The sequence below is a fragment of the Mastigoproctus giganteus genome, chromosome 2, assembly GCF_048544385.1.
Source record: "Mastigoproctus giganteus isolate SK-2022 chromosome 2, ASM4854438v1, whole genome shotgun sequence".
In the NCBI taxonomy this organism is placed as follows: domain Eukaryota; kingdom Metazoa; phylum Arthropoda; class Arachnida; order Uropygi; family Thelyphonidae; genus Mastigoproctus; species Mastigoproctus giganteus.
In genome coordinates, this window is record NC_143576.1 from 182,346,856 (window position 1) to 182,373,968 (window position 27,113).

At 37.2% G+C, this 27,113-nt stretch overlaps 1 protein-coding gene across 3 annotated transcripts in view; it reads left to right on the forward strand.

Annotated features, from left to right (window-relative positions):
- LOC150089814 (UBX domain-containing protein 4) overlaps positions 1–27,113 on the forward strand; it is a 206,620-nt gene that overhangs the window by 166,595 nt on the left and 12,912 nt on the right. For 2 of the 3 annotated variants that reach the window (XM_090389660.1, XM_090389659.1), the window contains exons 12-13: positions 7,495–7,626; positions 18,820–19,019. In XM_090389660.1, coding sequence (XP_090245786.1) covers positions 7,495–7,626; positions 18,820–19,019 — 332 coding nt within the window. Of the gene's footprint in view, positions 1–7,494; positions 7,627–18,819; positions 19,033–27,113 lie in introns of all 3 variants that reach the window. The other variant, XM_090389661.1, reaches the window with a different exon arrangement.

Below are 27,113 nucleotides of genomic sequence, written 5' to 3' on the forward strand. Positions count from 1 at the left end.
GCCATATCCAAAAATCTCAACGATGTCCATTTCCATTTGCAGTCTGCCAAACCCCATGTACTTTTTCTGACCGAATCTCAGTTATCGGTTGATTCAACTACTGCTCATCTCAGTTGCCCAAATTATTCACTGTATGATTCCTTTCACCTCAAAGGTGGTACTTGTCCATATGTCTGCTCTGATATTCCATGTCAGAGACTTGGTAATATGGAATCCCCTCTTTTCAATCTGCTCTGGCTTTAAAATCTCTCTACCTCATTGTGTCAAATTTATTTGTTGTCTCTACCATTTTCCCAACTCCACTATAATCACTTTAAGCTCTTCGACTTCTCTCTTTGCAAATTGACTTTCTCCAGTCCAACTTTCCTAACAGTGAGGTAATTTTCCTTGGTGATTTTAATGTTCACAACTCCAACTGGCTTCCGTTTTCTAGTGACACCGACCCTGCTGGTCAAGGTGCTGAGGCTTTTGCAATTACTAATGATATTGCACAAATTATTCATTTATCTACAAGAATCCCGGACAATCCTAACCATACAGCCAACACGCTTTATCTTTTTCTCACAAACAACTCTTCTAAGTACACGGTCGAAGTGAGTGGTCCTTTAGGCACCTCAGACCACAACTTGGTGATTTTCTCTTCTCCAATGGAGCCTTTATCTCATGGCTATTCCCAACCTCATTTTATTTGGCATTACAAGAATGCAACATGGGATGACCTGTGAGATTTCTTTTCTTCTTTTCCATTGTCTGATTACTGTTTCAAAACTTCTGATGTCAGCGTTTGCTCAGATCGTGTCATTGAAATAATTCTTGTAGGAATGGAATCCTTTATTCCATACTCCACTTTAAAATCTCATCCTTTATCTGAACCTAGGTTTTCCAATAAATGTGCTAAGGCTGCTCAAGAGAAGAATATTGCATATCGTAATTGGCTTGTTTCCAATTCTTAAATTTCATTTTCTACCTACACCAAAGCTCGCAACAATTGTAAAGCAGTTATTAATCAGTCCAAACTAGATTTTGAACAGGCTAAGAGTAGAAAACTTGCTTCTTTACCTAATGTTAGCCCAGCATTCTGGTCTCTTGCCAAAGCTATTGGCTGCAACTTTTGCCTATCTCTGCTCCTACCTCTGTCAAAACCAGATGGTTCTATTCTCACTTCAGCCAAGGATAAAGCTGACCTGCTAGCCTCCCATTTTTCTTCCAACTCTTTTATCAATGATCTTGGTAAAACACCTTCCACCATTCCCAACACATTCCATTCAATGCCTCCTATGGCCTTCCATCAAAAGGATGTCAGAAGGATTTTGATGAACTTTGATGCTAAGAAAGCTATAGGCCCTGATGGTATTTCTCTACTTGTTCTCAAAACCTGTGCTCCTGAACTTACTCCTGTTCTTTGCTGCCTTTTTTCACTTTCATATTCCAAAGGTTTATTCCAATTTTCCTGCTTTGAAATTTGCTCATATCCAGCCAGTTCCTCAAAAGGGTGACAAATCCCTCCCATCAAATTATTGTCCCATTGCAATTACTTCTACTCTTTTTAAAGTAATGGAGAAATCAATTAACTGCCAACTCTTAACCTACCTGGAAACCTTTTGTCTAGTCACTGATCGCCAGTATGGATTCCGTCAGTGTCGATCCACTGGTGATATTTTCGCTTACGTTACCATTTATGGACAAATTCAATGGAAACGTTCGGGGAAACACAAGCAGTTGCTCTTGACATCTCAAAGCCTTTCGATCGTGTTTGGCATAAAGGACTTCTAAACAAGCTTCCATCTTATGGTTTGCCAACTGTTTTTTGTAATTGGTTATCCAGTTTTCTCTCTGATCGCTCACTGAGGATGATGGTAGATGGCTCTCTATCTTCTAACTCTCCACTAATGTTGGTGTCCCTCAAGGTTCCGTTTCCCCCCCCCACTCTTTTCCTCTTATATATTAATGACCTTCTTCCATTGATTGGAAATCCTATCCATAGTTTTGCCGATGATAGCACGTTGCATTCCACTCTCCATTCTGAGAAACCGTTTCCTGCTCAATCAGCTTCAACTTCTCGAATATCCGCTACCAATTCCTTAAATGCCAATCTCCAGTGAGGAAAAGACAAATTAGTTGATTTCAATCCTTATAAAACTCTCTCTTGTCTTATATCTCGCAAAAAGGATTCTTCTGCTCCTATGCTTATCTTTGGTGGCACTCCGATTTATAGGCAAAATTATATATCCCTTTTGGGGATTACCCTGATTTTAATCTCTCTTGGCACAAGCACATTACAAATATTGCTTCCTCTGCAACTAAAAAAGTTGGTTTTCTCTTTCGCTCTCAGTGTTACTTTTCTTCCAAACAGCTGTTCACTCTGTACAAATCGCAAATCAGTCCTACCATGGAATATTGTTCCCACATCTGAGGCAGTGCCCAAAAAACCTCTCTGTGGCTTCTAGTTTCCATTCAGAAGAGGGCAGTTAGATTAATTAATGACTTCTCTCTAACAGAGTCTCTCCACTTGCTGTCTCATAGGTGTGCTGTGTCTGCTGCATGCCTTTTCTACAGATACTTCCATGGGCACTGTTCTTCTGAATTGGCTTCTATAATTCCCGCTCTCTCTTTCAAAACAATCGAACATGTGCCACCAGCAGCCAACATTCATTCAACTGCTGTTTTCTGGAACAACCTTACTTCGTGCGTATTTCCTGAAAATTACAGTCTACAGAAGTTCAAGTCTAATGTCAACAAATATCTTTTTTCTTCTTCTCAACTTCCAACCCAAGCATGGTACTAAGTACTATAGGTTCTAATACCTCTCGTCTTTGGGGTTTTCATAAAAAAAAAAAAATAAATAAATAAAATAATATATTGTTTGGTGTCTGAAATGAATTACAGATTATCAAATTAATACTAAATATTTTTATTATTGGATATTTTACATAGACCATTCCACATCATTGGCTAAGTTGGAATGAGAGGTATAATCCTTCATTTTTTTTTTAAGAAATATAGGCTGAGGGGAAAGTATTACTGCAGTCATTGAGGATATATGTTACACTTTTGAAAGTGTAACATATAATTTGAAAGTGTATGCAATTCTGCCCAGACACGATAGGGGAGAGTATATGATGAGAGCCTTATCGATCAATTCGGCCCTGGAAAGATTGTGCAAGACTCAAGGGGTAGAATTTTTTTCAGCCTGGTCTGTACTTGTTAACAGGAGAGATTGCTTCTACAGGGATGGGATACACTCAAATAGAAAGGGTGCAAGAATATTTGCTGATGCTATCGAGGCAGTGTTAGGTGGGTCGGAAAACTGCTAGCTTGAGGGGAGACAAAGACCAATAGATTGACAGTAGCCACTGCCAGAGGTGAAAGAGATTCTTGCACTGCTTCTATTAGAATGAGCAGAAGCCTGGAAAACAAGATGCAGGGTATTATAGAGACTGCTGGGAGTCATTGCGGTACAAGTAAACACATGGGTTGTGTTAGGGTAGCTAAGAATAGGAACAGGTGCATGTATACTTGCATATACACCAATGTTAGAAGTTTGGTAAATAAATTTGATGGATTTGAGGTATTGCTCAAAACATCAAAGGCAGATATTGTTGGGATATCAGAGACATGGTGTCACACAGATATAAGGGATGCAGAACTGCAATTTGGGGAGTACAATGTGTAAAGGAAGAATAGATAGTTATAGAAAGGGAGGAGGGGTTATGCTATTAGTTAAGAAACACAAAATCTAAGGAAGTGAAGCCAGTCGACATCACTGGACAGTGCAGTGTCGAGTCATTTTTATTGTGACATAAGCATTGGGAGATCAAAATTGAAAGTAGGAATCTGTTATAGGCCTAATGACTCAGATAAGTATAATAAACTGTACAGGGAAATAGAGTGGGCCAGTAAATCAGAGAGTCTCATAATGGGGGGATTTTAATTTCCCAGATATTGACTGGAATTTGTTGGTTGTTCACTCACACACTTGTAAGGCTTTTGTGAATTTATTGGATGATTGTTTTCTACATCAGCATGTTTGGGAGGGAAACTAGAGGGAGTATTACTTGATCTGGTTTTCAGTAGTGATGCTTCATGCTTTAAGAAAATGTAGATAAAGGAACCGCTAGGTGGCAGTGAACACATGTGCTGAAGTGGGATTTATTCAGAGGTAACTGCCATCAAGGGTAAAGGGAAGGGTTTTTCCTTTCGTAAAGGCGACTACGGTGTACTGAGACAGTATTTAAATTCTATGCGGTGGGACCAACTGATGATGTTACCAACAGCAAATTCAAAATGGGAAGCATTCAAAGAATTTATCTTGGAAGCTACTAGGTTTTACATACCAATTAAGAAATATTGTTCAAGGTTTAGGCCTAAATGGATGTCAGGTGAACTAATGAGACATATGGCAGAGAAGAAAAATTCATGGATACATATATATATTAATGGTTGACATGGGAGCCTATGATAGATATAAGCTGGTCTATAACCAAGTCACAAAGGAGATTAGGCAGGCAAAGGCAGATTATGAGAAATCTTTGGGGGGAAGGATGCAAAGAAAAACAGCAAAGAGTTCTTTACCTATGTAAACTCTAGAAGGAAAGGGATGAATCAGATTGGTCCACTGAATATTGATGGTTCAACTGTTGATGATCCTGCTCAGGTGGCTAACAAACTAAATGAGTATTTTGCATTGACTTTCACACATGAGGAGTTATTCAGGGAGGAGAATGCCAGAGATGAATTAAACTCTGACAGTGAGCTAGATGATTTTGTAATAACAGATAGGAACATGGAGGAGAAATTGTTGAAGATAAACTTAAGAAAGGTGGATGGGATCTATCCAGTTATATTAAAGCAGGCAACAAAGGGAAGTAAGCAAACCCTTAGCCATAATTATGAGAGCTTTTTTTGGACTCAGGGGAGGTACCCATGGACTGGAGATGTGCAAATGTGACCCCAATTCACAAAGGAGGATTAAAGGACGACACAAGTAATTATAGACCTATTAGTTTAACTTCTGTTCCAGGAAAATTACTGGAGGCACTGGTTAAAGAAGCACTGTAGGATCATCTAGACAACACTTCAGTTATAGCTTGGACACAGCATGGTTTTGTTAAGGGAAAGTCTTGCTTGACCAATTTGATTGGATACTATGATGTGGTCACAAAGGAACTGGATGCAGGGAATAACTTTGATATCATATATTTGGATCTTAGAAAGGATTGTGATACTGTTGCACATGGAAGACTGCTGAAGGAATTGGAGCAGCGTGGCATTGGAGGCAAATTGCTGCTATGGATAAAGGGATGGTTGAGTGGGAGAAGACAGAGTGGTAATCAATGGACACTGCTCATTGTGGACTAATGTTATAAGTGGAGTCCCCCAGGATTCACTGTTAGATCCATTGTTGTTCACTGTGTTTATAAATGATATTGATGATGGTATATCAAGCTTAATGTCCAAGTTTGCAGACGATACGAAGGTTGGCAGGGTTGTTAAGGACATTAATGGCAGTACCCTGCTGCAATAGGACCTAGAAAAGTTGAGCAGATGGGTTCAGAGGTGGCAAATGAAGTTTAACATTGACAAATATAAAGTTTTTATTTGGTTTTTAGGAGCATTAGCAACTAAGGCCATATTGCTCCGGTATATGTGGTGGTCATACCCTGACCTTTCCGCATCATCCGTATTTGGTGGTGACGGGCTCGAACCCCGGTCTAATCAAAAAGCGTGTGCTACGCACTGCTGCTGCTTCCCACCTGGCTACGGAGGCACCACAAATGTAAAGTACTACATATGGGAAGCAGTAACCCCAGAGTAACGTATTAACTCTGTGGTACTACACTGACAGTTGTAGAGAACAAAAAGGACCTGAGGATAATTGTGCAGGCAGATGTGAAGTTTTCTGAGCAGTGCAGATGGTCTGCAAGAGGAGCTCATGGTGCCTTGTCAATGATATACAGGAATTTTTCTAGCAGGGATAAGGAGGTGTTATCCCCTTGTATAAGGCCTTATCAATGATATACAGGAATTTTTCTAGCAGGGATAAGGAGGTGATTATCCCCTTGTATAAGGCCTTGTCAATGATATACAGGAATCTTTCTAGCAGGGATGAGGAGGTGATTATTCCCTTGTATAAGGCAATGGTCAAGCCACACCTTGAGTACTGTGTACAGGTCTGGAGACCTCATTTTAAGAAGGATGTAGAGCTGTTGGAACGAGTACAGAGAAGGGCAACAAGATTAGTGAATGAAACAAATGGTTGCTTTCACGAAGAAAGGCTTAAGTTTTGCAAATTACAGTGTCTGGAGACTAGGCACCTGCGAGGTGATCTGATTGACGTGTATAAAGCCTTGAATGGTTTGAGCATGCTCAATGCTGATGGGATTCTTCCTCTTGCTCAGAATAATCACCTGAGAGGGCATAAATTCAGATTGAGGAAAGACAGATGTAGGATAGATGTGCGGAAATTTGTCTTTAGCCAAGGGGTAGTTGGTTGGTGGAACAGACTTTCATCCCTTGTTGTGGAAGTTGATAGCCTAAATAAATTTAAGGCTGAAAAATGGGAGTTTTTTTTTTTTTTTTGGCTGATGTTGCATATGCTTGCTTTCTTGCATCATATGCCTCTACTAATGCTAATTCTTTCAGCAAGTAGTAGCTGCTCCAACATGTCCATAGATTAAAATTATAGCAACCACAATGATTGGCCATATTGTGTATGTTATAGTGAATTCTTCTATGTATTAATGGCTACCCCTGGATACTTAAATCATAATATATCCTTTGGCTAACTGATAGGTTTCCTTGGTGTTGCATCATTTAAAAGATTATCAATGTTTTGACTGCTGTTTTATAATATGATACAACATGACATTGTTTCCATATATTGGATACACATTGCAACTGAATAGGGCACCTCCATAGCCAGGTGGGAAGGAGCAGCAGTGCATAGCACACGCTTCTTGATTAAACCTGGGTTCGAGCCCGTCACCACCAAATACGGAGGATGCGGAAAGGTCAGGGAATGACCACCGCATATCCCCCGAGCAATATGGCCTTAGTTGCTAATGCTCTTAAAAACCAAATAACAAACAAGCAACTGAATAGTATTAGCAATGGCTGCATCGTGCAAGGAAGCCCATGGCTTATGCTGCACCAGCAAAAAAAAAAATAATAATAATAAAATAATAATAAAAAGAAAATTTTTAAAAATAATTAATAAAAGAAAAGGAAATAGACAACCTATGTGTTTCCCTCCTCCATTAGATAACTATCCAGCTCATCTTTGAATTTCCCCAAACTGTCAGCCTCTACCACCCATGTGGTAGAGGCTTACAGTTTATTCCAGTAATTTTTAACCTGCTGGTGGCTTGTGACATTTTTAATTTGTGAACAAAATTCTACTTAGGAAATAATATATATCTTTATTTAATTGTAAATAAAAGTGATTTTGAAATGTAGTGGAACTGTAGTGGAAATGAATGAGCATGTTTGTTCTAGGAAATTCGGCCAGGATTTTCTTGCTTCACTCTCTCAACTACATTTCCCCGAAGACAGTTCAATACCAGTGATTATTCTCAGACACTAAGGGATTTGCAGCTGGCACCATCTGCTGCATTGCTCATTTTGCCTGTAAGTTTAAATTCTCTTCTGTTAATATTTATATTCCTATTTTGTTAAATGCAAAAACATGAGTAATTCCACTATTTATGTGTTAGTGAAATTGCTCAGGAATCATGCACGCACACGCACACACACACACACAATATTCAATTTTGCATGTACCATAAGTGGCATATGCAGCTGTTGTTAATGGTGTGCCTCTCAGTGTGAAAAAAATAACAAAAAATTATACAACTAAACACATACAGTTTAAATTCCACTTTTCAGGCTAATGAATAAATGTTTGTCCTCATGACATTAATTATGTAAGGACAAATATTTATTCATTAGCCTATATCAAAGGTTCTCAGACTTTTATACCTTGTGCTCCTTTTCACTCTCTTCCCTTCCAGAACAAGTACAAATAAACAAATTTGACAAAATTTAGTTATGCATATATGTACTTTTGTAAATTAATATAAGGGGTGTCTGGGCTAGAGGTGTCCAAAAATAATGGCTTATAATGCGAGAATCACTCATTATATTTTCTCAAGTGAAAGTGCAGTTGATAGGAAATCTCTCCAAGACTTGTTTCGTCACATTTTGCTGCATTTGGGCTACGGAGAATCCTCACCAAGTGATCGAAAATTAAAGGGACACACCAAAAGTCAGTCTGGTTACGAGTGCTTAAAAAGGGCATCATCGGTCCATTTTTTTTTTCATAGAAAAAAAAAAAAAAGCATGGGGCTTTATTAAAGACTGTGTGTACCAGAGAAAAGTTCGATTTGGATGATTTGAAACCGTGTCATTGAAGCAGTTGCTCTAACGACCCCTCAGATGCTGGAAAACACTTGGCAAGAGCTCGAGTATCGTTTTGACATCTGTCGAGCTACAAAAGGTGCCCATATTGAACTTTACTAACCTTTACTAACTTGGTGAGTTTCTATAATAGCAAAAAAATTATTTTTATACTCCTTATAGATGCTGAGATATGTATGTGTATTTTTGGATACCTCCAGCCCAGACACCCTGTATATATATACATTTAATCTTAAAAATTGAAATAAAATCTGCTTTGATACCTTGATTAGTGAGATGGATGTGGCTGGCTCTTGAAACATAACGTAGTTCCTAAAACTGCCAAGGCACTCTAAGTTTGAATTCAACAGTAGTGTGTGATAACTAAACCACATCAACCAAGAAAAAGATTTTTAAAAAGTTTGTCCATATTTCGTTAAAAAAAAAAGAAATATTGGTATCGAGTCCCAAAATTTGATCGATAACAATCAATTTGGATTCAGAAAAAATTGATCATCATTGGACCTTATGATTAAAGCCGAAGCAAACATCAGAAATGCATTCATCAAAAAGGAGCATCTCGTTATGGTCTGTATGGATTTTGAGAAAGCCTTTGACACCACATGGCATTTCGGCATCTTAAAGGATCTACATTCTCTTGGCCTGAGAAGAAATTTGCCATATTTCATCCAAAATTTCTTACAACAAAGATCCTTTCAAGTTCATTATCGGAGAACTCTCTCTAAAAACTTTGTTCAGGAAAAAGGAATCCCTCATGGGTCTGTTCTCAGCACCACTCTATTTGCAATTAGAATTAATCACTTAACTGAACTCATTCCGAAAACAGTGGACTCATATCTTTATGCCGATGATCTCACAATCTCCTGCCATTCTCAAAACATGAACTATATTGAGAGACAATTGCAAATATCAATAAATCGGATCCAGATTTGGGCGACACAAAACGGTTACAGACTATCCAGCCAGAAATCGATTGCCATTCACTTCTGTACCATATGTAAAATGCATCCTGATCCTGAACTTCAATTAGATAACTATCCTATTCCAAGGGCATATAGTATTCGTATGCTTGGCTTAATTTTTGACAGCAAGTTAACCTATCAAAAACACATTGAACATCTCCGGACAGCTTGTCAAAAAAAAATGAACATACTCAGAGCCTTATGAGCAACAACCTGGGGAGCAGACCGTTACACCTTGCTTCACTTATATAGATCCATAATCAGATCTCGATTGGATTATGGCGTGCCTGTCTTCGATTCTGCTAGGGAAAATGCTTTATTTTGCCCGAACCCTATTCAACGTTCAGCTCTTAGAATAGCCCTAGGTGCATTCAGAACATCTCCAGTGCAAAGTCTGAATGTAGAAGCCTATGAAGCTCCTCTAAAGATCAGAAGAAAGATGTTATTACTGAACTACGCAACCAAGATCCAAAGCCAGTCAACCCATCCTAATTGGTCAATATTTAATGATCCGAAACTAAGCCTGCAGGTATTAGGTTAATGGAACTAGCAGAAAACTGGAATATACAACTCAATAAAGTCGACCAAGAACCTATAGATCACATTCCTCCATGGTCTGTCATCATGTCGTCTTGTGACAATTATTTCCACTAATGGTAAAAACACTCCTTAACGGATAATAACATCCAACAGCTGCACGTTGCACATATACAATGTTATCCTGACTTCTCTAAAATATATATTGGTGGATCGAAGTCCGAGAGTGGAACAGGTGCAGCAGTGGTATTCCATGACACTACCATTTCTGTATCACTTCCAACAGAATGCAGTAGTTACACCACTGAATTGTATACCATAAAGCTTGCTCTGGAAAACATTTCCATCTCTCAATCCAAAAGAGCATAATCTACACAGACTCGCAAAGTGGCCTATTAGCAATGCAAAAGATTTCCCCATTATTACAGCTCGTCAGATCAGAGTTGATTCGTCTCAGAGATCATCGGCAAAAGATTGTCTTCTGCTGGATCCCAGGCCATACTGGAATACCAGGAAACGAAATTGCAGATGCTGCTGCTGCTGCTGCCAAGCATCCACCCAGCACAGCCCCAATGAATTTTCTGGTCCCGTTCAGTGATTACAAAATGCATATACAAAATATATGTAAGGAATGATGGACACTTCAGTGGCAAATGCATATACATAACAAACTACTTGATATTAAACCTATACCACAATTATGAGCCTCCAATTTCTGCACAAACAGACAAGAAGAGGTAGTCCTGGCGAGAGCCTGAATAGGCCTCACTCATTTGACCCATCTATTCCTGTTATCAGATAATGACCCTCCACAGTGTTCGCACTGCTACAGGCCACTCACAATAAAACACATACTCTTGGAATGCACCTTGTATAACAACTCTCGTCTAATTTCATTCATTTCTCTCTCAAACTTACAGGAATTGTCACTTAGCCATATCATAGGCGAAAATTTGCATTTATGCTCTGTATGGTCACTGGAGGATTGCCAATTTACTGTAGCTGTTCTATTGCTGCAAATAAATCACCACAACAGCAATGGATCACACGTGTGGAAACATATGGGTTTGATCTTGCAAAGCGTGTAAAATAACCTCTACTTACATGTTTCTTATACTATATTGGCAAATCAAAAAACACAAGTAGGGCTCATGAAGTTTGATGAATAGCCAAAGATACCTTATATTTACGAACAAAAATTAAATCATACCGTGAGCACACATGCTGCTTTCTCTGCCATTGAAAGCATGGTAAAACTTGCAAAAAGCTTGCAAATGGGTACTACGACTAAGCTGTCCTTTTCTGATTTCTTACACTTAGAAATTTGAACACAAGGTGAAAAATTGAATTTGAGCCTACATATTATCAATGTTGAAAATCCATTTGCAATTAATTATTAAATAACACACTGCAAAAATTTTAGCTCCATTTCTCTGAAATCTATGCATTTTCTGATTAATCTCAATTAATAACCACAATGCAAAAACCCAAATCCAAGAAATTATGAAACCTGGTAACCTTTTTGCCTCAAGCTCTCACTGGATAGGTGGTCCCATACTTGTGTTTGATTTTTTGTTTTCTTATTTTTCAAAGTACACACCCTTTGAAAGCACTTAGGAGCAGAGGAGATGAGAATGTTACAAGCAGTACTAGCCCGAACACCAGGCAATCTGGGCAGTTGCCCAGGATGCCTAATTTTGGGGACAGCATATGACTGTTTGATTTGTTGTCTAAAAATTAACCCACGAGTGGGCATGCCCAGTCATAGGGCACTCCAGACACGGTACTTCTCAGAAATCTCCAAAACACAACTGTGTCTTATCTTATGAGGTTTCATATTCCTTCTGGAAAGTCTATTGCCACTAAAACTGTTTCTCACTCCATTTGCCTGCAATCTTGCTTCAGTGAAGGTCTGTGCAGTCTGGCATTCTGTGTTGCGCCCGCTCATTTAACCAATCCTAGAAGCAGTATTTTTCAAGATATTAAAAAAATCTTTTGTAAATAAATCCCTTGTTAGTAATGAGTGTTTTGATACCATGATGACATTGACTAATAAAGAATCTGAGCCTGCATTCTGTGCTTACCATTATTTATTATTTTTAAATAATTAATTAGTTTAGTAAATAAGAAATTACTTAGGACTATTAAAATAAATAAATCTATTTGCACACACAGCCCTTGTGTCAACCAAGAAATTATAGGGAGCACAAAATTGTAAAAGAAGACTGGAGAAGATATTAGAAATTCAAAAGCAACCTTAGTTATCAAAGAATATTAAAAGTACTTTGACTTCCCAGCTGGTTGGTGATGCTCAGTTCTCTTTTAATGATGGAAATGAAGAAAAAACAAGGGAGAAGGTAAAAACAATAACTGAGATATCAGGAGACCATGAAGACGGCCAAGAAGTTGTTATAATAGTAAATGCGAAACTGACTATGTAAAGTGTACACTTGAATAATACCATATGTTGAATTCTAATTCTTGTTTCGATTTCATTCATGAAACAAATTTAATAAAAAAAAATGTGATGATACACATGGCCTGATAATTTATCTAGCTCCGATTTAGATCATGTTGTACAGATTGGCCCATCAGCTATTAAAAATTATTTTAATTTTCCTAAAGATATATGCAATCGTAATTTTTCAAATTCCATGTATTATAGGAAAATGAGGAATGGTGGAACAATTTTACGACAGTGGTTAGTGTATTCTGAGAGTTTAAATGCAGTGTTTTGCTTCTGTTGTAAGCTATTCAATCTTTCAAGTAGAAGTAGTTTAACTAAGAGGGGAATGAGTGATTGGAAATCTTAGTGAATGCTTAAAATTGCGTGAAAACTTGCCTCAAAACATAAGCTACAAAATTTGGTTTAAAACGAGTTTACTTCTTAAAAATTGTAGAATGCTAGATGAGAATTTTCATTTAGGTATAGAGAAAGGAAAAAATCATTGGAGAAGTGCGTTAGAGAGGTTAATAAATATAACCTTATATTTAGCGCAAAATAATCTAGCTTTCCGTGGATCTTTGGATAGATTATGTACACCACACATGGCCATTTTTAAATCTAGTGGAATTACTTGGTAAGTTTGATTTAAGTTAAAAGCAAGCATATATGGTGAATAACATTATGCGAAACTCATGCACATTATCCCAGTAAAACTATTCAGAATTTGCTTGGAAACACTACTTTGGAAAATATACTGAAGCAAGCAAGGAAAGCAAAGTATTTTAGCATAATAGCTAATTGCACTACAGACTTCAGTTGCATTGAGCACCTTTTGTTAACAATCGTATTTGTAGACATTGCAAAATACAAGAACATTTTCTTTCTTTCTATCCACTCTCAGAAACAACAGGTGAAGCAATATATGAATCAATCACTCAAATGCTAACAGATTTTAAACTTGATTTAGGCAATTGTAGAGGCCAGGATTATGACAATGATGCCAATATGAAAGGCAAAAACAAAGGTGTTTATGCTAAAATTTTAAAGTGCAACTCACAAGCATTTTTTATGGCTTGTGGATGTCATTCTCTAAATTTAGTAATTGAGGACAGTGTAGCAAGTTCAACATTTTATAATAGATTTTTTGGTGTGGTACAAAAGATTTACGTATTGTTTTCAGCTTTGGCTTATAGGTGGGAATTACTGAAGAAACACATTAAACACATGACCTCTAAACCTTTGTGTGGCACTAGGTGGGAATGTAGAGTTGATAGCGTTAATGCTGTTAAAAATGAAATTTTAGAATTAAGGAACACCTTAACTGAGTTGACCAAAAACCCAAGCACTGAATCCAAATCTCTAATAGTAAAAATTGAAGTTTTAGCTTTTTGATTACCCTTTGCATGTGGAATGATATTTTATTTAAAATCAATGTCATAAGCAAATCAGTGCAGGGTCCTGACATGGACATAGGTACTACAGCCATGCTTCTAAAGAATTGTACAGAATTTCTAAAGAAATAGTCTCTGGCTATGTAGAAGCCTTGAGATCAGCAAAATGTGTGGTAGAAAGATTACATCTAAAATAGATTTAAAAATACCCAATTTTTCAAACTTAATGATTTTAATGGCAAATACAAGAAGGCGAAGAAAAAAGATTTCAACAACTGGAAGAGTTCTATGATGATTGGGGTTTTTTATACAATATCAAAAAAAGATATGGGCCATGATGAATTATTAAAAAGGGGAAAAAACTTTAAATAAAACTTAGTGATATCAAAGGATGTGATGTAAATAAATGGTGAAGAGTTTTGCCAAGGAATTGAGGTGTTGGTGGTACTTTTGCCTGAAAATGTACCTGATAATGCTTTAGGTATTTTGAAGTATATAAATTCAAACAAAATGCAACATATGCTAACAAACTTATGGATTGCATTATGAATTATGCTAACCATTCCTGTAACTGTGGCAAGTGGTGAGAGAAGTTTCAGTAAACGAAAGTTAATTAAAACATACTTGCGATCATCCATGACAGAGACAAAGTTGAATTTAGAAGAAGAGAATGCAGCAGAGCCAGTGGAAACAGTAACTAATTAAATTTAATAAGTTTTAATACGACAAGTAGCTTTCGGAGTAATGAACTCCTTCAGTAAGTAAATAGAGAAATGCAAACACAACATAAATCGTTAGAAATGGAATAAATCATACTAAATATGCTGAACTTGATCAGATGACTAGGAGAGCACGTACGTGAGTGCGAGTGCTTAGTCATTCACTAGGCCAGATCAGGTGATTGTTGTTGGTGTGCACCGCACACATGGGATTGCTGCCAGCGTTTGTCATGTTTCAACACTATTGACTCCAAAATTGGGTGTAGTCTTGTACCTCTACTGCGATTTAAAACTTTGTGACAGCTGGATATATTCAGGGATTCTGACCACAGTTGGTGATAGTAGTGTCGAGATTGGCCAATCACCTCACTATCACGCCTGGGGTTGAGGTCATGATGAGTTGACCAAAAATGTCTGCAATTGCAGAGTGTTCAGAGTCACCCAAGCGGATGGATCTGTCATGTTCCACAAGGCAGTCTTGAAGACGTCTGGAGCTTTCCCCTACATAGAAGCTGCCACAATTGTGGCAAGTAATCTGGCATACAATACTGCTGCATAAGAGGGGGGGAGGCGATGGACGTTTTTAATCTTGAGACCAGAGATCGTAGACTTCTGCCAGGAAGTTGAATGCATTTCATGCAGTACTCACACAGGATCTTAGAAATCTGGTCTAAGATGCCTGGGTAATACGGAATATAAGCAGTAGATACACTGTCACTGTCGCGAGGGGTTCTTGGGCGAGTTGCAAGCTCTTGTGCTTGTAGTAAGCACCTGTTGTGAATTGCCCACAGCACATTAGTTTCCGGTATACTGAGGTTTGTAGATGAGAGCCCATTCGTCTCACCAAAACATCTAGGAAAGGAAACCTCAGTATACCAAAAACCAACGTGCTGCGGGCAATTCACGAACTACAGGTCAGCCCATGCCCCTTGTCATCTTCCATGTTTCAACACGCACTCTACTCTCTTGAGCTTGGAGCCATTTCAGCTCAGAGGAAGCCAGGCACACCAAGGTTTTTAGAGTAAAAGCCGACCTCACCAATTGTGGATACCTAGCCCGTGTATTAGACAGGTGCTTACTACAAGCACACGAGCTTGCAACTCTTCCGAGGCCCTCGTCTAATCGTGACAGTGACAGTGTACCTACTGCTTATATTCCGCATTACCTGGGCGCCTGAGACCAGATTTCTAAGATTCTGGGTGAGTACCACGTGAAATGCATTCAACTTTCTGGCAGAAGTCTATGATCTCTGGTCTCGAGATTAAAAACACCCATCGCCCCCCCCCATTATGCAGCGGTATTGTATGCCAGATTACTTGCATGATTGTGGCAGCTGCTATGTAGGGGAAAGCTCCAGGTGTCTTCAAGACTGCCTTGTGGAACATGACAGATCCATCTGCTTGGGTGACTCTGAACACTGCGCAATTGCAGAACGTTGTTGGTCAACTCATCATGACCTCAACCTCAGGTGCAATAGTGAGGTGATCGGCCAATCTCGACACTACTATCACTGCCTGTGGTTAGAGTTCCTGAATATATCTAGTGTCACAAAGTTTTAAATCGCAGTAGAGGTACAAGATGACACCCAATTTTGGAGTCAGTAGTGTTGAAACATGGAAAACGCCGGCAGAAATCCCATATGTGCGTTGTGCACCAACAACAATCACCTGATCTGGCCTAGTGAATGACTGATCACTTGCACTCATGTACGTGCTCTCCTAGTCATCTGATCACGTACAGCATATTTCGTATGATTTATTCCATTTCTAATGATTTATGTCATGTTTGCATTTGTGTATGTACTTGCTGAATTAGTTCGTTACTCCGAAAGCTACTTGTCATATTAAAACTTATTAAATTTAGTTAGTTACTGCTTCCACTGGCTCTGCTGTATTCTCTTCTATCTAAACCAGTGTGATGACAGGCCCATTCTCTTTCAAGGTTGAATTTTCTGGCAATTTTATCTATTGAAAATGCCACAGTAGCAAAATTGAATTTGTTAGAAATTATTAATAACTTTGCTGACATGAAATCTAGGAAGAAGATACATTAAGAGAAATGTTATTGATTTCAGTTGATTAAAGCATTAATCAATGGAAGACTAATTAATGTTTCAGTTATGTTGTATTAAAATTTCATGTTCATGTAAATTATGAGATCGATAATTATAATAATTGATATTTTTAATAAGTGTATTTAAATGTGTGTTGTATTCTCTCATTGGAAGTAATCAGATTGTATGTATTAGAGTATGTCATTATAATATTACTGATATTTTTATAATCGCATTCGGATCATCAAGTAAATAATGGGTAAGATATGATATACAGTTCATGATATTATTGCAGTTTATTATTGAAGCTTAAAAATAAATTCAATTTAAATTCCTTATGCATTTCATTACCTATGAAGGGGGAGGGGCACATAAATCTTTCCGCCCAGGGCACCTAAATGCTTCGGTCTGGCACTGCTCACATGTATTGTGTATTTCATTTCTTCCAACATAATCTTTTTGGTTCAAACGAACACAGTGCAATGTAAAATTGCACAAGTATACATCTTACCATAAACATAACAGCAACCAGGCGCCTCCGTAGCCAGGTGGGCAGGAGCAGCAATGCATAGCACGTGCTTCTTGATTAGACCAGAATATGGAGGATGCGGAAAGGTCAGGGAATGACCACTGCATATCCCCGGAGCAATATGGCCTTAGTTGCTAATGCTCCTAAAAACCAAAACAACAATAACAGCACCCAAATTAACCTTTTTTTTTTTTTTTTTAAATGACCACCACACAAAAAAGAAACAAAAGTCATAATACCATTTTTAAATTATTATAGAAACAAATAACTACTTTCAGACAAGAGATTAAAGTATAACTGCTAAATATTAAATATTAGGGAAATATTATATGTGGTGTATAAAATTTGTCTGAATTCTCAGACCTTTAGACCAGAGATATCCAATCTTTTTTGCATGGGGTCAAAACAGAAATGCTGAAGGTTGTAGTCCTCACGGATTCTCACAAGAAGTGGTGTAGGGGCTTTAAGAGCAAGTTCCTTACCATTAATTACACATTTTTCAAAACAGAATTAAATTTTTGTTATTGTTTATTTACAATTTCATTTTTTTACATTTAATAATTAAATATGAAATCCAACATTTTATTACATAACAACATTAAGTTATGTAATAAATAAGTAATAAGTTATGTTATATGGTTTTAATAATTTTGTTAAATACTGAAGACAATACCAGAAAACGTAAAGCCATACAGTAAAGTCAAATATTGCTAAAAATTGGCAATTTCAAATGTCATTGTGAAAAATACAAATTTTAAACTTAGGGGGACACAGTTACACTTAAGGCTGCATGCATGGCTGCAGATTGGAACATCCCTGTATTGAAGTTAGTGTTTCATTACTTGATATGATTCCAGAATGATATACAGGATGATTCACTACCAGTGCGACAAACTTGCAGGAGGTGTAGGGGGCACAAAGACGAATCGGAATCACATAGCATTGCAGGGTCCGAAATGCCTTCGTAATGCGGTAGAGGACGTTGAATGGGAGGTTGCGTGAACAGCGATCCCGCTGGAAGTCAGCATTTGCAAACCGGTTCCCGAGGCAGTAGGATGGACAAGTATTCAAACGTTGAACTGGCCGACATGCACCTCGCATATGGAGCTGCGGACTGTAACGGGCACGCCGCTCTGCGCTTGTACCAGGAATGTTTCCTGCACAAGTGTGCTCCTCATCATACGATTTTCGCACGTGTTTCACCAGAGGTACCATGAATCGAGACTGGTTGTTTCACCAGAGGTACCATGAATCGAGAGCGAACGACGAGGACGCCAGACAATGAGGAGAATGTCCTACGTCTTGCAGAAGGCAAATCGAGTACGAGTACTCGAACGATAGGCCAGAGATTGGGTATTTCCCAATCCACTGTATGGAGGATACTGTCAACAAACCAAATGAGTTCTTACCATCTGCAACATGTCCAATCATTGGAGCCTGCGGATTATCCAGTCCGGAGGACTTTTGCTACTTGGTTTCTTCAACAGAAACGGTTCGCAAATGCTGACTTCCAGCGGGGTCGCTGTTCACGCGACCTTCCGTTCAATGTCTTCTATTGCATGACGAAGGCATTTCAGACCCTGCAATGCTATGTGATTTCGATTCGTCTTTGTGCCCCCTACACCTCCTGCAAGTTTGTCGCACTGATAGTGAATCACCCTGTATATTGCTCTTGTTTTTTTTTTTTTTTTTTTATCACCAATGTCACTACCTTAACAATTACTTTTAAACTTAGGATTGGTTTATTTCTGAAATTTTTGTTTCTAGGGACAAGCTGTATCAGTTGCACCAGCAGAAGGAAGTAGTGTGACAAGACTTATGTGGTCTGTCTTTTCACCTTTTCTGTTTTTATGGAATTTTATGATAAACTTCCTGTTTGGTAGTTCTTCACCAAACACCAGGACACCAAGGGCTACCTCTTCAGAACAAGCTCAAGAAAACAGTAATAGCAATACAGAAAGTCAGGAGTAAGTGTTTTTGGTAAGATAGGCAATGAACTATGTTTGGGTCTGTTACTAAAAAAGACCTTTAAACTTAAAAATTATGCTTCTCATTAAGATGTAAAATATAAAGTAAAAAAAGAAGTGTAGCCCTCTCAGGAGAATGCACTTGTTGTGATTAGTGTTGCTCTGACAATGGGCCAGTTTGTTACACTAATAGGTAGTTAAGTTTTGAAGATGTGTTAGTTTCCCACGGAAGAAATAACATCGATGGCAAGCAAGAGCAAAGCAAAAAAAAATTTTTGAACAGATGTCCATGGGAAGCTAACACATCTTCAGAACTTAACTAATATAATAAACCAGTCCATTGCAATAGCAATGGTAATAACATTGAATGTCTTTTCCTGAGAGAAGGATAAGGACTATAGCATTTAAATTTTTTTGTTGTTTTTCTTTCACTGTTTGAAATAAAATGCTGATATGATCTTTTTATAAACAGGTGAATGGTTTTTTTTAAAGAAAATCTATATATAGTAAACTCCCTTTATAACACTTCCACTAAAGTACTCTTTTGTGGTTCCTTAATCAATTCTGTAAAGTGCCATGTATTTTTTAATGTCTGTGGCACTCCCATTTAAAATGCTTTTCAACTTATATAACTTTTTGGTTTTGGGAAATAGATGATAGAAACTAAAGTCTAGGAATCATTTATGATGCAGTTTGTTTCCTTCATAAAAATTGTTTTCAGTGCAGATTATATTTATTTTATATTTAACTTGAAGTTTTAAAGGTAGAAAGGCTACTCTTTACCAAGTCAGCTCTTTACTTTCATTTATCGGTGAAATCACACAATCTTTTTTCTTTTTCTTTTTTAAATTCAGCATTGTTTTCCTTGCTGATACAATAATCATTATCTTTTATTTGTGCATTTGTGTTATGAATAAATTTCATTAATCTTGGAATTATTATTATTATGTTTACTATATTTATCATAATTCATACAGCAGGTGTCAACAACCTTTTTTGAGTAAAGAGCCATTTTTGATCTAATTAAAAATAGAGAATTCAAAGAACTGCACCTCAGCTCAAGCTGGGAGGAGGGGGATGTTTTTTAAGAAACGGAATAGAGTGGGAAGGTGTTTTATTATAAAATATATATTTTTCGAAATATTATATATTAATACTGAAAAAAAAATGTAACAAATATCCAATTAGGTTCAAATAAATGTAACTTTTGCTGCTGAACTTCTTGAGCGAGTCTCTCAACATCAGTCGAGTATGCTGTAATTTTCATCTTTAAACATGCTGAGAGACTCACATTGTTCAGTCCATTTCTTGATTTATTTTTAATATAGTTCATGTTCGAAAATGAACTATGGTTTGCCAACTATTTTTGTAATTGGTTATCCAGTTTTTTCTCTGACCACTCACTGAGGGTGATGGTAGATGGCTGTCTGTTATCTAACTTCTCCACTAATGCTGGTGTCCCCCAAGGTTCTTTCCCTCACTCTTTTCCTCTTGTATATTAATGACCTTCTTCTATTGACCCGAAATCCTATCCATAGTTTTGCCAATGATAGCACATTGGAATACCATGGAATATTGTTCCCACGTCTGCGGTGGTGCCCCAAAACTTCTCTCAGTAGATTCCATTCAGAAGAGGGCAGTTATGTTAATTAATGATGCTTCTCTAACAGATTCTCTCCACTCTCTGTCTCATAGACGTACTATTTCTGTTGCGTGCCTTTTCTATAGATACTTCCACGGGCACTGTTCTGAATTGGCTTCTATAATTCCCGCTCTCTCTTTCAAAAATGTCCAAACATGTGCCGCCAAAATCCATTTACTGTCCAACTTCAAACTCACAGAACCAACTTTTCATCTTCCTCGTTTATTTATTCAACTGCCGTTTTCTGGAACAACCTTCCTTCATATGTATTTCCTGAAAATTAGTCTACAGAAGTTCAAGTCTATTGTCAACAAATTGCTTCTTTCACCTTCTCAACCTCCAACCCAAGCACGGTACTAAGGACTATAGGTTCTAATACCTCTCATGGTTGGGGTTTTCATAAAAAAAAAAGAGAAAAGAAAGAATATTTGCCCGCAAAATACGTCGAACCAAAAACTGAGAGAAGTACAAATGCAAATATTTTCAAATTTATATTCGTGTCTGGTAAGCTACCCCACGCATTGTACACAATTTAGTCTTGCTTTTTCAACTCATCTATTGCTGTCCATTTATGTAGAATTGCAAGGGCAGCCTTTTGACTCTCCAAATCTTCAATTTCAGTTTTAAGGCATTTTACTCTTGCATTCCACATGTCGTTGATTTTTAAGTCCTCTAACTCCGTTTCAAATTGTGCTTCATGAGGGCTAAAAGTTAGAGCCGCAGTTACATGTTCAAAGAGCCAAATGTGGATTGCGAGCCGCAGGTTGTCGACTCCTGTTATACAGTAATGCCCAAGATATATTTAGTTTAATAAATCTTTTTTAAAATTTCCATTCTTTTTAACAGCGTGCAAAGAAAGTTTGAACATGCCAAAAAAGAAGTGTAGTATGTAATACAAGTTTTCAGCTTAAATATAAACCATTGTTTCCTAAAATGCTGCAAAAAAAAGATTAAAAAATTATCAATTTTATATACCAGAATACTGATGAAAAACAAAGAATAGCCTCCAAAAGGGGGCTATTCTTTAATCAGTGTTACTGACTAGTCAAGTCCCAATGGAAATGCAGCATACCTAATTTTTAGATATTATCAGTCTCTTTTAAGTCATTCCAAAAGGTTAAATTAACTTTAATAAAGGTTAAACATTACTTTAAGTAATGTATGTATATAACTGCATGGAGCTATATAAAATTTGCTTACACTTTGTTTTTATTATTGCATGTAGAACATGTATTATTGCATGTAAAATTTGTTTTTATTATTGCATGTAGAACTTTCAATAACTGTAGTGTTTTTAGTGGAAGTGCTATCGTAAAAGATGTTCTGAATCAGTGGTTTTCAGAATACCTCATTCATCATTCCTAGCCTCCAAATTAATTGAAAGCAGATTTAATGTTGCAAGTGGATAAAATATTTTTTATTTCAAAAATAATTTTGGCGTACAGTAATACCCCGAAGTTACGCAACAGGTGGGTCCGACGAAAATCGCTTAAGTCGAATTTGCGTACAACTTTGCACATAAATACATATGAATTTTGTTTAATTGGGACCAAGGACTAACAAAAACACTAGTTTTAGAAGAAAAATATTTAATAAAATTGCAGTTCTTTATACATATTAATACAAAATATGTATTAAAAAAATAAATGAGTTACATAAAAAAGTTATGTCGATGGCTTCATAAAATCTAACAAATTTGTCTGACGACACAGCGCCTTTTTTTCACGCAGAATTTCTTCGTAGCAAGCTAATATTTTTTTATTCCTTGCTTTGTAGCTATAATACATTCTTCGTTGGAGTCTGTTTTCTAAAATTTTTAAGCCCTTTTCAATTGAGCTGAGACCTTCTGTCAAGCTTGCAATTGTCATGTGCTTTTCTGGTGGAACTGGGTCTGAAGTGTCGGATACTTCAGTGACGTTTTGCTCACGCATCTCATTCATTGTCAGCTCCTGACTATGTGAATCCAACAGCTCATTGACATCATCACCATTGACTTCCAAATCTAATTGCCTGGCAAGATTAACAACTTCTATCACATGAGCGACATGATCAGTTTCTGGCATTGTTTTCGTATCATTTTTGAAAAAAAATGGAAAAGGTTTCTTCCAGACACCATTCAATGTTTTTTTGTGAATTTCATCCCAAGATTCTTCGATGATTCTTACGGCATCTAAAACATTGAATTGTTTCCAAAAATCTTTAACAGATATCTCACTATTTTGTCTCATAGCTTCATTCAGACGTGCAAACGAACGCCTCGTGTAGTAAGCCTTGAATGTTTTGATGACTCCCTGGTCCATCGGTTGAAGCAAGCTGGTTGTGTTTGGAGGCAAAAACACAACTTTCACACGTGGGTCGAAATTAATTATGGTGGCAGAAGGGCGACCGAGTGCATTGTCAATAAGAAGCATCACTTTAAATGATCACCACTTCATAACTGTTTGGCTTCGGGTATGAAGTGGTGACCAAGCCAGTCCTCAAAAACGGAAGCTGTCACCCAAGCTTTATGATTTGACTTTCAAATAGCTGGTAAGCAAATTTTAGATATATTTTTTAAAACTCTTGGGTTTTCGGAGCGATAAATTAAGAGAGGTTTTAACTTGTAGTCACCAGCTGCATTCCCGCCAACCATCACTCTCAATCGGTCTTTGGAAACCTTAAAGCCTGGAAAGTTTTTTTTTCTTCACGCGCGATAAAAGTTCTTTTAGGCATCTTTTTCCAGAACAGGCCAGTCTCATCCATGTTAAATACGGTTTCACTGCTATAGTCACCTTCTTCTATCATAGCCTTGAGTGTCTCAGGAAAAGAAGACGCAGCTTCTTTAACGGCACTTGCCGCCTCTCCACTCTCCACGATACTGTACCAGTTACAGCGAGTTTTAAATCAGTTGAACCAACCGTTACTAGCTACAAAGTTTTCATCTTTGCCCGCCTCCCCAACTTCTTTCAACCTCTCAAAAATCAGCTTAGCTTGATAGCACACAGTGTTCTGATCAATTCTTCACTTTTACTTGATTATCACACCATAATTTCAGCATTGTTTCCATCTCAGCAATAATACCATGACGTTTACGAATTATGCTTGAGTTCAAGGATTGGGCATTTTTCACCACTTCGAGAATTCTTTCTTTATCTTTTATGATTGTTCTTACTGTGGCTTCCGGTAGCTCGAACTTTTTTGCAAATTCACAAATTTTCATTCTGCTATCAAAATCCTTGATAATATTAAGTTTACATTCCAAAGATATCGTTTTCCTTTTCTTACTAGGTGCAGGAGAATCAGATTTACTTTGTTTGAACGACATAGTTTTTTTAAGGGTTTAGAAAACGTATAACAAAACAATCTTAACTTTCGTCAATCGTAATTGTGCACATAGAGTTCGCGTGAAACACGGTCCAATGCGTATCACAGCAAGAAAAAAAAATCAAGAACCACGTAACTCCGAGTTCGCGTAAGTCGGGGTATTACTGTATATAAAAGTTTTCTTTATAAATATAAAGGAAATTTATATTTATGGACAATTTATATTCTAACAGGGTATGTAACTACTCCAATCAGTTTTATTCATTTTTTTATTCACTTGAAAACCTTATGTCATCCCTTATAAAAAAAAAAAAAAAAAAATCATCTATCTATCTATGCTCGACTTAACACGGCAGATGTCGAAAAATGGGAACGACAAGGCAGAGCCTTGTCGTTTCCATTTTTCAAAGTGATGCGGGCATATTCAGCTTTCAAATTTCTCTTTCTGATGGCTGATAGTGCACCTTCCTTCCATGTTTTTCTAGGGCATCCTCGCCTTCTCTTCCCTTGTGGTATCCACTCATATATATAATTTTAGGCCATCTCACTTCATTCATGCACAGATGTCCAAACCATCTCAACCTCCTATTTTCTATTTGTTCTATAATATCCTCATCAGCATGCATATGTCCTCTTATTTCCTCATTCGTTATCCTCTCTAGCCTAGAAACCCTAGCACTCCGACATAGGTAGTTCATCTCTAGGGCTCTAAGCTTCTTTTTGTCACCCTCTTTCAGTGTCCACACTTCACATCCTTAGCAAAGTACTGATTCCACTAACGACTGTCCGATATGTTTTTTAGTTCTATGGGAGATATTGTTGTCCCGCCATATAAAGAATTTTCCTACTTTGATGAAGTCTTGTGTAAACTTCCTCTTTCCCCAATCCTTCTTTAGTTAATCTACATCAAGATATTTGAAAAAGTCAACAGGTTTTAGATGTATATACTGTGTAACTTTCAATTCATCAGGATGTTCTGCTGTGCTTAGGTATTCTGTCTTTGTAAAATTGATATTGAGGCCCCATTGGTCATATGTAAAATGCAATTTTCTCAACATGTATTCTAAATCATAAGCTTCTTGTGCAATGATAACCTGATCACCAGCAAAATTTAGACTCCAAAGATATCTGTCTTTAATTGGTACTCTCCCATTCCATAACAGCTTCTTTTCCATTCTTGTAAAGCACATTCCAAGAAAACATTAAACGATAAAGGTGATAGGTTACATCCTTTTCTCGGTCCCTTTGTTGAATAGATTGGGTTAGATAAAGCATTCCCAACTTTAATATATGCCACGTTTTTATCGTACAATTCCCTAATCAGTTCCACAAGCTCTGGATCAACTGACATATTTTGAAGGGCTTTCCATAATTCCTTTCTTGGAATGGAGTCATAAGCCTTTTTTGAATCGATTAAGGCAAAGAAGGTATCTTTATTCGTTGTTCTTTTCTTTTCTCCACCAGCTGTTGTAGATGTTGTAGAACAGATTGTCCACACAAGAGCGACCTGACCTAAATCCACTTTGTTCTTCACTTATCTTATCCTTTACTTTCTCTCGTAATTTTAACTGAAACACTTTAGAGTATAGGCTGGACATAGTACACTTAACCCTCTATAGTTCCCTGGATCCAGCTTATTTCCTTTTTTTATATATGGATGAAATATAACTTACTTTCCATTCATTTGGAGTTTTCCTTAGCTGTATACATCTGTTAATCAGTTGTGCTACCAGATCGAAAAGACTTGGTGGTCCATATTTAATTAATTCTATCCCTGCCTTCCTGGGGCCTGGAGATTTTTTGTTCTTCATTAATTTTGCACAGTCAAGGACTTGATGTTTTGTAATTTCTGTCTCCCCGTTATCTACTGGTGGAGGGGTAATTATGCTCTGATACTATGATTGTCTTTCGTTTAGGAGGTTATTGTAATTATTTTCCCATGTTGGCATATCTGTAAAGTTCTTATTTAATCGAGATTCATTTGTTTTTAGTGCTCTCAAGCATCGCCAGGCTTCGGATGACTGTGTTCCTCCTAATGAGCTGTCAATTTCTTGGCATATTTTCTTCCATGCTGCATTCTTGGATTCAGCAATTTTCCTTTTAATGCTCTATTACACCTTTTGTATTCTTCTCTATTTTCCGGGTTTTTATTCATTAACCATTTGTTATAGGCTCTTTTCTTTTCTTTCACCAAACTCGCTACCTCCTCGTTCCACCAATACTGTTGCTTAATTATATTTGTGATCAATTAGGCCTAGTGCTTCGTTAGCAGCCTCATGTATGGTGGTTTTAATGCTATTTTATAAGATTTTCGCCTCTTCTATTTCTAAAAAAAATCATTAAAATGATTTTAATAAATCAACACTGATTTACTAATTCATAAAACACTCCTTTAGGAGTGTTTTTTATGAATTAGGGATGGGGAAAGAGAGAGTGAGTGCCACCTATATATGTTTCCTTCTTCTTATTAGTACTGAATCATTATTATTATAAAAAAAAAACATCTAAATATCCCCAAACCACTGACCTCATTTACTGAGACAACTTATTCCAGTGATTAACAAATTTACAGCTGAAGAGAAACTTCAGCCTAACCCAGTTAAATAATACCTGCCAACTCTTTCAGATTTAATTTACAATGGTGATTGTTTCTGACTCATTTTGATCCTTTCTCAATCTCACCATCATAACAGTTTTTCTCAGTTTTTTCACAAACAAAAAAAGTGAGTGTGACCAGTTGGCTATGTAATAAATTGGCCATCAAGGTGTTGCTAGTCTGCATTGTGCAAAATATGTGGGTTTGAAGGAAAGAGTTTGTTTTTTTTGTGTTACCTGTAGTGTAACATGCTTGTAGTGTGTGTGTGCGCACACGCGTTTGCTGTATGCAGATGCGATTTTTCAATTTCACTCAGCAGGAAACATGATATAATCAAACACTTGTAAAAAATAAAACTAAAAATATACATTTCAGAGAAAAGAATGGAAAAACAGATGGAGCATTTTAAAATGAAGATGATAATGTCATATCTGCTGGATGTTTTATTTGCATTGTTTAATCTATATTAGGTGATCTTCCTCTGAGCTGTGCTAATTATGCAGGTGCATTCTTTAGAAATATGTTGTGGAAGACCAAAAGCAGCAGTGATTAT